A 16,523-nucleotide genomic window follows, 5' to 3' on the forward strand; every position below is an offset into this window, starting at 1 on the left:
TTGTATTTGATCTTAGGTTAATTACAACGATGCCGCTGAGGGCCGAGAAGACGCGAACTGGCAGGCTGAGCAGGGCTCAGACTACAACTCTGACTTCTCTCTGCCATCTGACAATGACAATGACGAAGAATTTGATGAGAAGAATGAAGGTATTGACATCATTGCGAAGTGTTGCATCGTTACTTGCACTGTTAATAATATTTCTTTGTGGCTTTAAGTTTCTTACCTTACCAACAACTAACTTCTCCAATATCCACCAAATTTGAGATTTCTCTTGACTGAAATTCTGTTCAACATGGCTATTCACTAGCTTTATTTGCTCATGAACACAATATTCTTCATTGAAGAAGCCACTATAAATTAAAACCACACTTGCAAGTTGACAATTGGAAGACCTACAACGCTGCTGTTGAGAGAACAAATGAATCAATGTTAATTATTGATTAGTGTATATTTTGAAGTGATGACTCAGGGTTTACCTCACGTGTGCAGGTGACGGCAGTCGCCGCTCCAAGAGGCGCGGTGAGCGGTCAGACCGAGACCGTCCCCTGCCGCCCCTGCTGGCGAGAGTGGGCGGCAACATCGAAGTGAGTCATGCAGGCGGCGAGCAACTTGAATCTTTTCTAAACGGCCAGCATTTGAACTCTTGCCAAAATTAAACGACAGTTTTCTATTCTCACGTTATAAACAGATGATCGTTATAATTATGAGATGTAGTTTTTTGAGTCAACAGAGAGAAACAAATTTACGCCCTGATATTCTCCTTGTATTGATTTCCATAAATATAGGGGAAAATGTCACAAATTATTCCTAATGTTTCTCTTTTTGGTAGCAAGATCACGATGATTGTTTTATTTATGTAGCCTTGGAGAAGAACCTGGCGTGCTATGCTAATGCCTGCACCCATAATGTGAACTGGAGAGATGGGCGATGTCGTTCAGCTACAGAGGTGAATGTTTCTTTTTCTATTTTTGTGTAGGTTCTCGGCTTCAATGCTCGTCAGCGCAAGGCTTTCCTCAACGCTGTCATGCGCTATGGTATGCCTCCTCAAGAAGCTTTCAACTCCCAGTGGTGAGCGCGTCTCATAAGTGATTGAAACCATCATGCTATTTCATGAATACTAGCCATGTCCTATGTAGGAGATTTCATATTGATTCTTTACTTTACTACTGATATGAAATAAATTCTGAAAGTACTGCAAATATTAAAGTAGGTATATATTATTGTTAATATATTATTCTGGGGAAACCACCGTTCCTGTCGCGATATGTACCAGAATGGAAAAGATAAGTGAAATGCCCGTATTTTTCCCAGGCTTGTACGTGACTTGCGAGGTAAGAGCGAGAAATGTTTCCGGGCGTACACGTCGCTGTTTATGCGTCACTTATGCGAGCCTGGCAACGACAACGCGGAGACCTTCGCAGACGGCGTGCCCAGGGAGGGGCTGAGCAGACAGCACGTCCTCACCAGGATCGGTGTCATGTCTCTCATTAGGAAGAAAGTGCGTTATAAAAATCTTCATCTGTGCACTATATAAATAATTATCATTCAATATACGTTCATGTACTATCTATGAATGATCGATATATCTTTTTATTATCATTCTTTTGTTATTCTGCTTCACTAGATCTTGTTAACTCTACCGTATAAATGAGTGCAGCCAAAGATATCGTTGTGAATTTTTCATCTCGTTTTATTTTTTATTTTTATTTTACCGTCAAGTCAAGACTATGTATATTAGATTGTGTTTTTACACGTGTTCCCACTCTAGACGTGTGTAAATTTACTGATGCAGGCTTGTGAGTTTGAAGAGATCAACGGTCAATACTCGATGCCTGAAGCATTGACCAAGCCTCCTGAACTCCCTCCCGATATGAAGAGCGCTGCAACATCTGGCACAGGTGAATTCAGTGCTGCTCTTTTGACGGAGTTGTGTAATAGTTTCGCTAAACATTCTTCTTTTACGTGCTAATGATAACAATTTTCGGTGAATAATTGTTCTTCAATGTGTATTCTAGTTCACATCTAGTCTGATTTTTCTAGTATGTAACTTGCAACAGACTTTTTTTCGGAACTCATTACTTAACTTTCAAATAAATTGTTTTTCCAGATTTGTCACAAGTTTTTAAGAGCATTGCGGAAGCTCCCGCGTAATGGAAGCAGGTATTTATAAAATGTTTGCTAATTAAAGTTTTTCCTTTAACTTTATTCATTCCATTTTCTTCAGCCACGCCAGCAACGACTGCATCACCTGCTCCATCTGTGAAAGATGACGAAAAGGACAAAGACAAGAAAGATGAAACCATAAAACTGGATGATGACGAAAAGAAGGAGTCTCCAGAGAAAGAAAAAGAGACCGGCGAAAAGAAGCAACAGGAAGTAGAGGAACAAGCTGCCAAGCCTGAAACCAAAACTACCGAGAAGCTCAAAGAAAAATCATCCGAGGATAAGGTTAGAAATCCTTTCAATTCTTCGTAAAAGTTCAATTCTTCTCTAGTAACATTCTAGCCTCAATGAAACATGATGAAATATTCATTTTTTGAATAACTAATTTTACTACTGATAAACTTGTCTCTCATTGCAAGGAATTTCTAACCAAATTAATCTTAGGAGGTTGTGGTGGAAGAGGCCGAGAAAAATGGAGCTGCAAGCAATAAGAAAGACGGCGAAAAGGTGGATGATGCTGCTGTGGAGTCTAAAACTACTGATGAGAAAATGGAAGTTGAAGAATCCCCAGAAGCTGACAAGGAAGCTCCCAAGAAGAATATTGAAGTAAGTTGAACAAAATTTAATATTACTTTCATTCCTATAACTCGTTTAACTTTGCATGTGCTGATATCACGTTAAAATAGATGCATTGTTTAGAGTGTGTATTTATTATTGATATGAACTTAAATATTACGTAGAAGTTTTAATTTATGTTATGTGGTGTTCGTTTTGTTTAATTCTTTTAGTTAAAACTCTGGTTAAGTTAAATCTTTTCTTGGATGTTAGGGAAAACCAGCCGAAGAATCGGAGAAAGAAAAGAGCGAGGAAAAAGAAGGCGAAGTTAAAGATGAGAAGAAAGACGAGGGAAAGCAAGCAATTGCTGAAAAGGATAAGCAAGCTGAGACTGAAGAAGTTAAAACCGAAAAAGAGAAGACCGAAGGTTCTGATGATAAAGAAGTACAGGAAGAGAAGAAAGAAGTCAAGTCAGAAGAGAAGAAAGACGATGATGCGAAGGGAGGGAAGGATGAGAGGAGAGAAATCGTACCAGTATCGAAGAGGAAGTTCATGTTCAACATCGCTGACGGAGGCTTCACCGAACTGCACACACTGTGGCAGAACGAGGAGCGAGCCGCTGTGCCTGGCCGCGAGTACGAGATATGGCACCGCAGGTACGAGTAATCCTACGAACCTTTTATTCAGGAGCCCACAGTACATTACCTCTTCAATGTGATATATAAAAACTGCTCAAAAGTGTCGTCCATTTCTTGCGGTAGTTGTCTTATAAGGCTAATTAATAATACAGTATCTTCACCATTCAGACATGATTACTGGCTATTGGCGGGAATCGTGTGCCACGGGTATGGACGTTGGCAAGACATCCAAAATGATCTCCGCTTCGCTATCATCAATGAACCATTTAAAATGGACGTGGGCAAAGGCAACTTCCTCGAAATCAAAAACAAGTTTTTGGCTCGCCGATTCAAGGTTTGAATACTTGGGAATAAAACATACCTTATGTATGTTTACTAACGTCCGCGCATATTCGATTTAAGTTCAATTTCCAGCTTAGGATATTCCTGTAACCTTTTGGATGAGCAGTCTTAACGATTTATTTCCTGATAGGAAAAGGAATTTGGTTTTAGTCAATTTTATGTGGATCAATTTGGTTTTCTTCCAACGAACTCGATAGCTAAAGATTGTGTCTGTTTCAGCTGCTGGAGCAGGCTCTTGTGATAGAAGAGCAGCTTCGTCGGGCAGCATTCTTAAGTCTGCAGCAAGACCAGAATCATCCTGCGTGCGCCCTCAACGCTCGCTTCGCTGAGGTCGAGTGTCTCGCTGAATCCCACCAGCAGCTCAGCAAAGAAAGCCTTGCTGGCAACAAGCCCGCCACTGCGGTGCTCAATAAGGTGCGCTCTTTATAATGCGAGGAAATTTCTTTATCTGTTATTGTGTGACGTTATGCGCTCATTATGTGTACATCAACGAACAGGACTACGCTATTCTTTGTTAACTATGATTTTTTGCTAACAAATTTATTTACGTACTTTTACAACGTGTATTAGTAAAAGCAAATAATCCAATTCCAAAAGCAAAGCCAAATTTTTGACACACGTCTTCAGATATTTATATTTTAAAATTTTCACAAACAACTAAGTTGATGAGCATTTGTTTCTTGTGATATGAACAAAATGTTCAATTTTTTCTAACGCAGGTGCTGAACCAACTAGAGGAGTTGCTGTCCGACATGAAGAGCGATGTGACGCGCCTTCCCGCATCTCTTGCGCGCATTCCGCCCGTTGCTCAACGCCTTCAGATGAGCGAGCGCTCTATCTTATCACGACTTGCGTCCGGTGCTACAGCGGCTGATAAAAACTCGCCTGGTATGATCTCTCACATTCGTTACTGGAATTTCCTCCCATATGACCGCTTAAAATTTTGTGGGGCCATGTGGAATTGAACGATTGGATTGGAATCACATCAATTAATCCATAGTGAATTCGAATCGAGCAGATGCTAGGATTTTATTATCGATATACGTTTCGTAGGATTCTTAAAAAAGGATTCTGAACCAACTTCAGAGTATATCTACAGTTGATTAATATTTATTGAACCATTTTACCTAAGCAACTAATTTTCTTTGTAGGTGCAGCGTCAAACCCGTTCCCAAGCCCGTACACGCCAAGCGGTTTGCTGCCAGGTTTAGCCAACACAAATTTCGCAAACTTCCGCCCGCAATACACGTTGCCAGGCAACAGCGGGAGTAGCAACAGCAGCAGTTCAACCACTGGTTAGTAATATTATTACCTACTCATTTTAGTGCTATATTGTATTGCAAAGTGAAAACTGAGGGGTCAAGATCTTGCAATTTGTCAGAAGTATAGGAAATTTAAATATTGCCACATGGTAATTAATGTATGAGGTGGCGTCAAAGTTAAATTACACTCATTATGTCGTGTTCAATACTATTTTCTTGCAGGTAACCGTCAGTCTTCTCAAGCGCCAGAGAAGAACTTAGTTGTCTTGGAGTAAAGAAGTGAAACTGTACATATTAATCTGCGACTACTGGACGATATTTATAGACTTCAGATCTGCGTTTCTCTTTGAATGTTCGTGAAATTTCGAATTGAGATCGTTCTGTTCTACTTGCAGTTGAAAAACAAAGTGAACCTGTAATGATACAGTTACATATGACCATTATTCAGTCCTAACGCGTACAATGAAATTTTAGTATCGTATTTATAAAATAATTATAGTACCTTTGTCCTCTTCTGTAATAGGGGTTAGATGAACTCAATAAATGGGATTAATGATAGATCTTTTATTTCCATTGCCATGATGTCAGAATTTATTACATTGAAGCATTATACTTCTTCGGATCAACGGTCTGCAAATGTTCGAGGGCAAGTTGCTGCGCCTTCTCGAGATGTCCTGAAATGTATAAAATTTTGCATGAATGAACTAAACTTTACTATCTTAATTGTTAACAAGTATCACGTTATGTAAAGGTTGTTGTTTATTTAGTTCTCACCTTTCTTCAGGTTAAGGTATATGGCCAACATAACGACACGAGGGGGCTGTCTTCTCATATTGTCCCAAATCTGTAACAAAACATTATCTTACTTTGCAATACGCGAAATTATCACGCTGCTTGTTGCACGGGATCGACAACGCGTGATAAATATAGTCTGGTAGAGATTCATACTTTTATTTCGATTTTATTGCCAACATATTTTTACAATCGAATCATTATGTAAATTTCGTTATAAATTTGCGATACATCGCAACAGTAATGTAAAAATTAGGTACGTGAGAAGTACAAACTTCTTTCATGCTCGTTAGTGCTTTGTCGAAGTCTTCTCGGAGTGCAAATGTGACGCTGAGGTTGTACTTGATCACCAGCTGGTGAGGATCGAGGTTGGAGTTCGCTAGCAGTTCTGCTCACGTTCCGGAACAAACGATATTAGTCGGTATCATCGTATGGACTTTCTTCTAATTTCTTTAGAAATCCGCCCGCTTGAGGAGGAATTGAGCTGCTCTTATTCGTGTCGCAAAAATGTTAATGAGCGGAAATTACTTGATTCAAGGAATATGTGAGAAAATGAATGACAACTAAATTTTGCATTAAAGCATTTGGTGCAAATCACTCTCAATATGGTAAGCACACAGGTACAAACCTTCCTCGAAATCGTACAGTAGAGTGCCGTCATAGATACTGGATATCACATCCGAGCTCCAGCCTTGCTCCAAATGCTTCACCGCAGGGCTGATTTTGTTCATGAAAACTAAAGCTTCTGCTGCGTACAGATGACCCAAGTACCTGAGGACGAAAGAATACCACACATTATCCATTATTCATTTTGCTTACCCACATATCAATAAATGAACACGAAGCACATGCGATTGCGTTCGCAAGGAATAAATTTACATCCATAATTAATTTCAGACTATCTAGTAATTTTTTTACAACACTTCTCTTTAACTTCACTTCTTGCTGTTTGTTTGTCTGCTACAAATCTTACAATCGATATTTAACACACTTCTACCTGTCCAATCGATCTGAAATTTTGCACACTTGCGTAAAGTCGGAGACAATGCTTGAATCAATTAACAGAATAAATAATTTTAAAAACTACATTATTTATATATATTAAAAAATAAAATTATTTCTTTTACATTTATAAAAAATAATAAATAAATTCATTGTACATTAGTAGCATCGGAGACACTAGCCTTTTTAAAAGTGTTGCCTTTAAAAAGTAATTTTAAAATGCATACTATTCAGTTTCAAATAATCATCACTAGTAATAAACCAAGATTTGGAAAGCACATTGACAAGTTCACCAGTGTCGATCTTAAATCCTGATTTCCAACGATGTATGCAACACGATCAATATCTACGGGGTCTTGCCTCGAGACAAGTGGATGAGAATGGTCACAAATTCTCATGCAAAAGACACTGCCAAATTTATAGTCTGTTCGGTCCATGTTTGTTTCTACTTTCACCTTACCTCATGTCGGTCCAATTTTTGGACTACTATTTGAGCTTTCAATCTTACTCCTGAGCTATTACTCAACCGGCTATTGATCTGTTCGTTGAATATAACTTGACAAACCTGAAGTGAATAGCAGCAGGAGTTGACGACGTAGCAGGAGATGACGTGACCAGACTGATGAGGGCAGAGGCGTGGGTGAGAGCGCCCTGGTGGTCGTCGAGACAGAGATCAGTGTAGGCAGCGCAGCAGAGGACGGCGCACTTCACACGACGCACTTCGTCAGGACGCATCGGAAGGGACGGTAGGGCGGGAAACAACTGTCGCTGCTCTGCTCGGCATGCGTCCGTAACATTATTCCAAGGCAATAAATTGCTCAAAATGTATTAATAATAAAAACTTACGTATAGATTAACAATCATCGCAGACGAGCTGTCCTCTACAACTTTTTTTTAGTTTAGCATATTAGTAACTACCTGAAAATTAGTCAATGATCCACTAAAATGTTAATTGATGAACTAAATTGGATGAAAACGATGAATTAGAGTAAATATCGAAAACTGCCTTCATAATTGAACACGAGCATTTATTCGGCTTTGTCCAGCATAGATAATCCCTGCAATTTTAGAATCCAATTATACCGAAACCCTTTACTAATAAAAAAATTACTAGAACTTTATCTCGCCTTTTGTAATAAAATACGAAAAAAAGTATTTTGTGTGTTTCTAATGCCAATTTTTATTCACAAAGACCAATTTAAAAATTAAACTCTTATAGTAGATCTAATCCTATCCTCATAATTTTGCTATGCTTCACTTTTCTCCCACTGTGAATCGAATTTCAGATCCAAGTAATACTCAGACGCGATAATTACAGTAGATACGCGGTCAAACGGTCGATATATTCACGACGTTATATTCAAACACACTTTGAGTGAGTTGAGAAATATATTTAGGACAATGGCTTGAATGATATCTGACTACGTACCAGATGTGCCTAATTAAGTTTTAATTATACATTATAAGATACGAGAAATTTAAAGCAAAGATGCTTACTTTCAAGCTCGTCGAGATCACGGCTGGATGTAGGCAGGAGCTTCAGGGCGTTCTGCAGGCAAAGGCGGCCAAAAGGAAGCTTCGGCTCCGGGAATGCCGAGTCAGAAGGAGCTTCACCACAGCTGTGGCCGTGACGAAGAGGTTCATAATTGCATTCTATAGTCAATATGATCTTTTCTGGCACGTCTGCTAATATGTTTTACGTGAAACAAATAAAATTCATTTTTAAAGCAGTACAACGCATATTCTTCAATACTGCGGGAAGGACGAAAAAATAAATAATGAATGGTCGTCTTTGCATATTTACAAAGACAAATTGCAAGTAGGACAAAAGCAAATTAAATACACGTTACCAGTTTGTTTGCATATTTGTAAGTCACTCCCACACATGTTTGAGTACAATTTATACTGCATCGAAAGTGAATATATAAGAATGCAAAAAATTATTCTGGAAAAGGCTACTCACCTGTTCCATGAAGAGCAGCGGGAGGGAGGGGGGATGAGGAGGAGCTTCGAGAGCATCCCATTGCCCAGCTTCTTGACGCCAGCAGGTGCCGCGTCTTCTAATTCTTTCCTTTTCTGTCAGAAGGGAAAAGTCGCGGCATAATTGAAAAACTACGATGTTAATAGTGTTACTGATAATTATGATTGCAGCATAATCGTTAGCTTAAACTTTCATAATTAAATAAATTTATTAAAACGCCCCGAACAAGAATCTGATGAATATGGGATGGGATGGGTTCGAGGCCCCTAGCCAACCGTGATATTTCTGAATTTCTGGTCGAAATAAGCAAGGTGGCCGAGCGCTTTATTAAAGCAAAATTGAAGCAGTGTTGTCATCAGTCACAGCACAGCCTGTTCGAGACCCCCAACAAGCTGTAAAAATTCTGTGTTGCTCAGAATTGGCGACAGACCTGATGGTCTGATTTTCAACGTCGATATTGCTGCATTATACGATAAAACGCTACGGTACTCTTCAATGGTGACATCATAAATAACATAGAATTCTGAAAAACCTTTATCCTGTCGCACTTGGAATTTCTTTATTCATTTATATGTCTTATTTAGGTAGATTTCCTTTTTTAAATCAATAACTAGAAAAGTTGATTGTACAGAAATCGGTTTCGAATGAGCTGTGAGACTTAAAGAAAGCAGATACGACATGAGAGTAAGAATACGCAGATACGACATGATAAATAAGTAAGCGACTCCACTTATGGTAATGGAGAGCTCGGCAATTCATACAGAAATGGTAGGTTAATCAACAGACCCAGTGGTGGACAGCAATGCAGCACTCGGCGAGATGCAGCCACAGACGCGGGTTTTTAGGATAGAGCTGCAGCGTCTCTATGAAGAGATCAAAAGCCGCGAGCACCATGGGAAGCGTGTTGAAATGCAGCATCGAGCACCCCATGTTGTAGCACAAAGTCGCGTTCACCTTCGCGCAGTTATTGTACAGGGACGGGACTTGTCCATCCGCGGCTGGTTTGAACGAATGCAAAATTAAAACTGATGTTCATACTTCTGGATAATCATAGGTGCGCAATTATATTCATTCAATGGAAAATTCGATGAAACAATTCAAAAAATGGTGCTCAATGACACCATTCAAAATTTTAGAACTATGATGAACGAAAAAAATTGTATATGTATAATATTGGCAGAACAAAGAATTCAATGTTAGCAGATATCAATATAACACAAAAAACAGTCAGTTTTGTAAGCAGTTAGTAGAATTGCTTTATTACCCTTTTTACTCTGTTCCTTGACGAATGTGTTGATGGCTTTATCAAAATGGGAGAGCGCTAAGGCAGGCTTTTCAGACCGCCAGTTCACTACGGCCAGGTTATTGTAGAACCAAACGTCCTGCGATGGCACATCGCGGCTGCATGTAATTCGGTTCATGTTGAATTATGTCGTTTATAACTCGAGTTAGAAAAGAGATCAACTGACTTTAAGTCCATTTTGATTCATCTTATACACATAATTCATGAACAAAAATACAGATATGGTTAAAAGCTGACGCAGTGACATTAAATATAGTTAGTATGTCTAACAATATACGATATTTCAAGGAGATATCAGCTGGCTCTGCAACATACAAGAGCTGAAGGCCGCCACAAATAACGAGTAGGAGGTTCTTGCATACCGCGTAATGGCACAGTTGTGGGCCAGAGGAGCGGCTTCAGGGATGGCAGTGCGAGCGTTTAGAACTTTAAGAGCCTTCTGAGGCTGACACTGCATGTGCCGGACCTGGCTCTTCAGGCATATCTGGCTCAGTTGCTGCGGCCAAAAGAAATATAGATTAACTTTTTAATCATAAATATGCACAAAAGCAGCTGTGGTCTTGCGTAACATTCAATTTCAAAGTATCAACATTGAGCTTCTGTGTTCTAAATATATATATATATATATATATATATATATATATGTATATAAGATATTAGCAGAAAAATATCAAATACTGAGAGAAGAATGATCATGAAGTAGAAGTAGTTCTACATCAGCAACAGAACTATGAGCAGAGAGATTGTAGTGGCGATATTAGCACAACTTGTGTATTTGATGAATTTATATACTATCACTACGAAATACTATTTCTAAATCGTAAGCACTCCAGCACTATGCAAAAAAAAACTGAATGTTAGAAAGTCATTTTATAACAAATAATAAAAACAATGCAACCTTACCAACTGATCTCCACTGCTGACCGCTTGTAGGATAGCAACCTTCATCTCCTTGGCCGCCAACTTAGGCTGGCAGAATGACAACATCGTGCGCACGCTTTGCACTTGCAAACGACGTCGCAGAGCCTCTTGATCAATGCAGGCTTCCTTTGGAGATCCTACTTCTGCACTCGTGAATTCTGCGCCGTCCCCTCCACTCGCAAAGTTTCCTGCTGTGTCTCCAGCAGAAGAACTGTTACCTGACATTGGAATTATTTGGCGACTTGAAGTAGGTAACGCTCACAAAATTACACTTCAAAAAATAATTATAATCAATGACTAGGTTTCATAATAATTTTAAAATTGGAAATCACCAATAACATTTAGGATTATTAAAATAGTTGGAGGGAATGATAGTTTATGATAAGAGAGCAACTCACAACGATACACAACATAATTATGCTACTAAAATAAGTTTCCACATTATGCTCACCCAAGTTCAACTAGAAACCAACATATTCAAGGTTCAAACCAACCTGCGCCAGGAGGTGAAGATGGCAGAGCAGCAACTCCAATCTCACTAAATAGCAAAGAAGTTAGATCAAATCATATAAAACTTTGTATGTCTAGTTCATTATTTATGGACATGTTTTTAAATAATAAATTTATAATTAGTCATTAGGCTGCATTTATGGAGCAAAAAGTTATTGAACCACCAAACTTTATCAAGAGACCTTCATTTTTACACAATTGAATTTATAAACTGTAATGGATTCATATGAAGTAAAAAATCAATTATCTTTTATAATTGCTGTAACTAACTCCCATGCATGAAACAGTGGGTTTTAAATCACATGAAGGATAACCTCAGAGTCTACTGACATGTTTTCAGCTTTGAAAAAATATCAGAAATGAACATGTAAAAGATACCTACATTGTGTAGTATATATTGAAATCTGCTAAAGAGACAAATTTTCTGCGGCAAACATACCTGTGAGCAAGCGGCTGGTGGGGGGATGACATGACTGTTTCACCTTCAGAAGAAGGCAGAGGTTGGGGCAGGAAAGTGGTGCGCGTGCGCTCAATTACAGCCTGAGCGTTGTCAGCACTCGAGATTTGGATGTGGGAAGAAATGAGCAGCAGGCAAACCCTTACCCCCACCATTTCATCTGTAGGATATTTTTTGTCAACTTGACGCTGGAATAGAACCACAGCACATTTTTGAACACTTTTGGTGAAGACTTTTTATTCACTAATTTTTTTATTATTTTATTACCAATTTCAGCCTCAGTTTTGAATATTAGCTGTTTTAAAACTACCTGAAATGACAAAATTATTCAATAAGACACATTGAATGGGAAATTCAGGCTTGTTGAGAGACAAAAATTGTTAATGATATAATCCTTGGAGAAATGATTTAAGCACTTTTTTCTGTCTTTTTCTTGTAAAGCCCAGCAAGTTATTTATATAGAGCTAACCAACTGGAGAAACAATTTGAAAAGAGTTGAGTGAATTTGGTAGAGAATTCTGATAAAAACCTTGTGAATGAAATTGAATTGAATTTATAATTTTACTACTTACACTGCTGTTTAGCAGGAAAACCTATTGAAAGATCAAACTTCATTATATAAGCATGTACTTTTGAAAAATATTGTAAAGCATCTATGACAGTGACAAATCTATTAAATAAAGATGCATAAATAATTATTTAGAGCACTTGCTCACCAAGTGACTCAATGGCATCATAAAGAGGCTTGAGGAGTTGGATGACAACATTATACTTGAGTTGGTGGTAGTACACCACTGCCAGGTTCAGCACTGCTATCAATGGTTCATTTGATGAGGGCACTTCAGGTAGGCGACCAGGGCCTTGGCTCTTGCTGTACTGAAATGTCCACTCAAATAAACATTTATTGGTAATTATGTCTCATGGTTTATGGCAAGATACATAAAGTTTCCCTTGGGCAATATCTTGTCCTCAATCACTATATATAATTGATGAAGTAAAGTGTCCTTTCTCAAACAATTTCCAAAGTTTTCACAAGAGCTTTTTTTAAAGGCACATTATACTTCATCAATGAAATTTCACAAGATTTTCAAGTAATGGGTTGAGGAGGTAGTTTACATATTCAAATTCAAGACACAAATTTTATAAAAAAAACATGTCAAAATATATACCTTGATACACATTTGAAAAAAATTACTTTTATTTTTAATTTTTACTATCAAGCTTAGCACTATTGAAACAGAAATATGTGATGCAGTAGGATGACAAATATTATTGCTATCATCATATTTGTTAAGAATATAATAACTACTATCTGGTACAGAAATATACATACTTTACCTGGGCAATAACTTCTTGAAGAGCTTTAAGGAATGCATCCACATTTGTAAGACCACTCAGGAAGAACTCACAAGCTGCCTTGTTGTGCTGAACCTGCAATGAGCTTACATATAAATAAATAATATGTCAACATTCAATGACCATGACCAATCATTTGCTCAAGCGTTTGGATTGAAATTAGAAGAATTTGGAAATTGTGTTGCCAAGGTCAGATTTTTAGGCTCAAGTTGTTGCCAGTATTATTAAGGATTCATCACCAATACTACCTAAAACTTCAAGATTTCCTACTAAATGATAAGTGTCATTTAAATAGAAATGTGTCAGCAAGATCTTCTGCAGACATTTATTTTTAAGCTGATTTGTCACCAAAGAATCTATAGTTATTTGCTCACCCTCTGTGCTCTGGATATATAATTGAAATGGATTAAATGATCAAGTCAACACTGTTTTAAAAATTAAAATATAGATTTATCATCTAACAATATACACAAAAATATTTACATAGAAAATATTAAACTAAACAAAATTATATTAGCTAACTTGAATATTTTCATAGATCCTAGCATATAAAAAAAAAAATGAATTGAATCCAGGCACATTAATTTTCAATAAAACCTCATAACTCTCAGAGTTTAAAGAATTTAATGAAATTTGAAATATTCCAGCTCACAAGGTGCCATCCTATAATAAATATAAAAGAATCTGGTCTTTGAGATATTGGAATGATAGGTCATAACTTGGAAAACCACATTTCAACTACCATGTGGGCAACATATCTATTTTTCAAGGTAATGTACAACTAGAGCTTTCCTGACTTTTTTGGAGCTGCAAGATTCCCTCTAGTTGAATTATCTCCTACCTATCTAATTGTTACCAGATGTGCATAATTGAATCATGAAGATATAAAATTATTGGAAAAATGTTAGTTTGAAGTTTTAATATTTCAGTTATAAGTATGATCGTCAACAAGAACCTCTCAGATGCTAAATTACAGGGTTGGTGATTTTTTTGATTTAAAAAAAAATCCAAAAAATAAGAAATCAACTATTTTTTATTTTTTCATGATTTTTTTTTTATTTATTTGATTTTTTTTATTTTTTCAGCTTTTTTGTCTTTTTGAAAGGTTATTTTTTATGTTGCAATTAGCCTACTAACAATAACAGTATATGGATCATAATGGATGGCCAAAAAGGGCACTTATTGCCTTCAATAATGGCCAACAGGCCAAGGTGGTGTTTACCACTTAGGGATTATTGGGTAAACAATTATTGACAAGTCTATTCATTAGCTTTGTAAAGTTTGTATGGAGCAAGGTAATGGACTAAATATTGACCATTTAACTGGCTTCAATATACAAAAACACTTCAGGAATGCAGATCTTCTAAACATTGAAAAGTCACACAACAGATAGGGAGCTGATAGCACGGTGCACAACACTATCAATAGATCTACTAGTTTTATGTCATATAAATGTACAAGATTCTACCTTTTATACACACTGACTAGTATAGTGACTGATATTATTATTATATTATGACTGACTAGTCAGTTTCATAACATATTTTACCTTTACATCATTTGGTCTGAGTTCTTCCAGTTTCAATAAGGCATTTAATGCATTCACATAATTAAAATTTTGAAATTCAGTTAATGCTTTATGAGCCAATTCCTTTTCTGATGATGTCACTTCAATATCAACCCTATTCTGCCAATTTGCTTGCTTTGACATTCTGATAAAACAACTACCAAGACCAGGTAGCACGTTAAGAAAAAGGGTAAAATTATTTAAATTTAACCAAACTTAAAAATCTGCACAGAGCACTAAGCTGTCACCAGTCAACAAGACAGTTATTTTGCTGTTTGTTGCTGATGTATGGATGGTGATGAATACTGAAGGAAAAGTGCTATTTGTTGTTGTTTGGTGATTATTGGAGCTTCAGAGACCATGCAGCTCCACAACAAGAGGGCAATTTGTTGAAGATGTAGCCACAGCAACTGTGGGCAAATGAAGATCAACAGCACAGAGCAACAATAGCTAACCAAAATTAACTAGTAAGTAGGGGTGTATATTCAAGTATTATCAATCATGGAATATTTTGCTCAGGGCAATACTGAGGTCAGTATATTTCAAAATTACATAATAATGATAATAAAACAAGTGCTACTCTATTATACTGAAAGTGGTACCGAGAACAAAGAAATGTCAATGAATCCCAGTGAGTATTTAGAGGATGCACTACCTTGTGATGCACATGAGAACGTATTTGGTAGGTGAGGGTCCAGCCTGGGCGGCTCACCCTGGAGCCAATAGGCCTTGAATAAGCAATATTTAATGTAACTATTCAAACAAGGATCTCCTATGTGCAGGGTTCTGAAGGAGCAAAAGGGTAATGAGAACACATGACCATGAAAAATAAAAGCACCCTTCACATATGCAGTCATTACATTATTGTTGCTGTTGTTAGTTGCGACCAGTCGGGAGGAAGGCACCAGAAGGGGGGCGATGGGCGAAGGCAGGAAGGGCTGCCAGGAACGCCGCTGCCTCCATGGGGCTGTCCCACAGTGAGGAGCCGCTGAGGGACATGGGGAAGGTGGGGCAGGTGGAGCAGGCAAATAGATGCTGGATGGAATGGAGGGGATCCCTGCACTCTGGGCAGGCGGAGCTAGGGGAGCATCTGATCCTAGCAGAGTAGGATGCCAGGGAGCTGCAGTATCCCGAGCAGAGCTGGGATAGCGCTGAACGGTAAGGACGAGGGAGTGAGGCCTCCACTGATGCAATCAGTGGTGGTGGGGCTGCGAGGATGGCATTGATAACATCAGTCGCCACAACGCGGGAGGCAATCTCCCTGCAGAGGGACCGCTTGGCCTCTCCATAGGCACCGGTGGGCATGATACCATTAGCCAAGAACAGTGTGACCAAACCTTGACTGGATGGAGGCTTTCATGGGGAGGTCCCCAAGTGGAGCAGAAGCGATGCGGAATGAGGTATGGGAGGCCTGGAGGGCGCTAGCAAGGAACTGGGCACAAGCCAGGTCGAGGTGAGCAGACAATGGGAGGACACTTGTCTCCTGGTGAAGATGGGCGATCGGGGCCATTTTGAGGCAGCTGGTGGCTAATCTCAATACAGTGTTTTGTATGGTTTGAAGGCTGGCAATTGCTGTGCGTGAGGCAACAGGGTACCAGATAGGGCTGCATAGTTGAGGATTGGGTGCGTGATGGTTTGGTAAGTGGCAATAATGTCCTCCTTGGAGAAGCC

General features: G+C 38.4%; 2 protein-coding genes across 6 annotated transcripts in view; one reads left to right on the plus strand and one right to left on the minus strand.

Annotated features, from left to right (window-relative positions):
• LOC108668074 (chromodomain-helicase-DNA-binding protein Mi-2 homolog) overlaps positions 1 to 5,519 on the plus strand; it is an 18,049-nt gene extending 12,530 nt beyond the window's left edge. For all 4 annotated transcript variants that reach the window (XM_018155201.2, XM_018155204.2, XM_018155205.2 and 1 more), the window contains exons 20-32: positions 17 to 149; positions 493 to 587; positions 980 to 1,071; positions 1,315 to 1,501; positions 1,796 to 1,901; positions 2,228 to 2,451; positions 2,611 to 2,772; positions 2,995 to 3,377; positions 3,528 to 3,693; positions 3,921 to 4,115; positions 4,421 to 4,589; positions 4,853 to 4,996; positions 5,186 to 5,519. In XM_018155201.2, the coding sequence (XP_018010690.1) occupies positions 17 to 149; positions 493 to 587; positions 980 to 1,071; positions 1,315 to 1,501; positions 1,796 to 1,901; positions 2,228 to 2,451; positions 2,611 to 2,772; positions 2,995 to 3,377; positions 3,528 to 3,693; positions 3,921 to 4,115; positions 4,421 to 4,589; positions 4,853 to 4,996; positions 5,186 to 5,238 (2,109 nt within the window). In that variant the 3' untranslated portion in view covers positions 5,239 to 5,519. The remainder of the gene's footprint in view (positions 1 to 16; positions 150 to 492; positions 588 to 979; positions 1,072 to 1,314; positions 1,502 to 1,795; positions 1,902 to 2,227; positions 2,452 to 2,610; positions 2,773 to 2,994; positions 3,378 to 3,527; positions 3,694 to 3,920; positions 4,116 to 4,420; positions 4,590 to 4,852; positions 4,997 to 5,185) is intronic.
• On the minus strand, positions 5,508 to 15,566 carry LOC108668075 (CCR4-NOT transcription complex subunit 10). Of its 2 annotated transcripts, XM_018155206.2 has the most exons (17): positions 15,508 to 15,566; positions 14,835 to 15,262; positions 13,268 to 13,360; positions 12,646 to 12,805; positions 11,912 to 12,089; positions 11,457 to 11,500; positions 10,945 to 11,180; positions 10,404 to 10,537; positions 10,003 to 10,139; positions 9,525 to 9,736; positions 8,721 to 8,833; positions 8,255 to 8,376; positions 7,323 to 7,530; positions 6,384 to 6,526; positions 6,031 to 6,143; positions 5,738 to 5,807; positions 5,508 to 5,637 (listed from the first exon to the last, which is right to left on the minus strand). In XM_018155206.2, exons 2-17 carry the CDS (start codon positions 14,994 to 14,996, stop codon positions 5,558 to 5,560), a joined length of 2,205 nt encoding a protein of 734 aa, XP_018010695.1. In that variant the 5' UTR covers positions 14,997 to 15,262; positions 15,508 to 15,566; the 3' UTR covers positions 5,508 to 5,557. The 2 variants fall into 2 exon arrangements, with proteins under 2 accessions (XP_018010695.1, XP_018010696.1); XM_018155207.2 differs by lacking the exons at positions 13,268 to 13,360; positions 14,835 to 15,262; positions 15,508 to 15,566 and having other exon boundaries at positions 11,912 to 12,117; positions 12,646 to 12,700.
• Between the last annotated feature and the right edge of the window lie 957 nt (positions 15,567 to 16,523).

The sequence above is a fragment of the Hyalella azteca genome, unplaced genomic scaffold (assembly GCF_000764305.2).
Source record: "Hyalella azteca isolate HAZT.00-mixed unplaced genomic scaffold, Hazt_2.0.2 contig7350, whole genome shotgun sequence".
Taxonomy (NCBI): Eukaryota; Metazoa; Arthropoda; class Malacostraca; order Amphipoda; family Hyalellidae; genus Hyalella; species Hyalella azteca.

Bases quoted from the DNA above. Each gene is read 5' to 3' on its own strand.
- LOC108668075 (XM_018155206.2), bottom strand. From the start codon at position 14,996: ATGTCAAAGCAAGCAAATTGGCAGAATAGGGTTGATATTGAAGTGACA. The intron at 10,140-10,403 runs GTATGCAAGAAC...AATTACATGCAG, and splicing joins CACAACTGTGCCATTACGCG to CCGCGATGTGCCATCGCAGG. The intron at 8,834-9,524 runs GTCTGTTGATTA...CCCTTCTGACAG, and splicing joins GCATTGCTGTCCACCACTGG to AAAAGGAAAGAATTAGAAGA.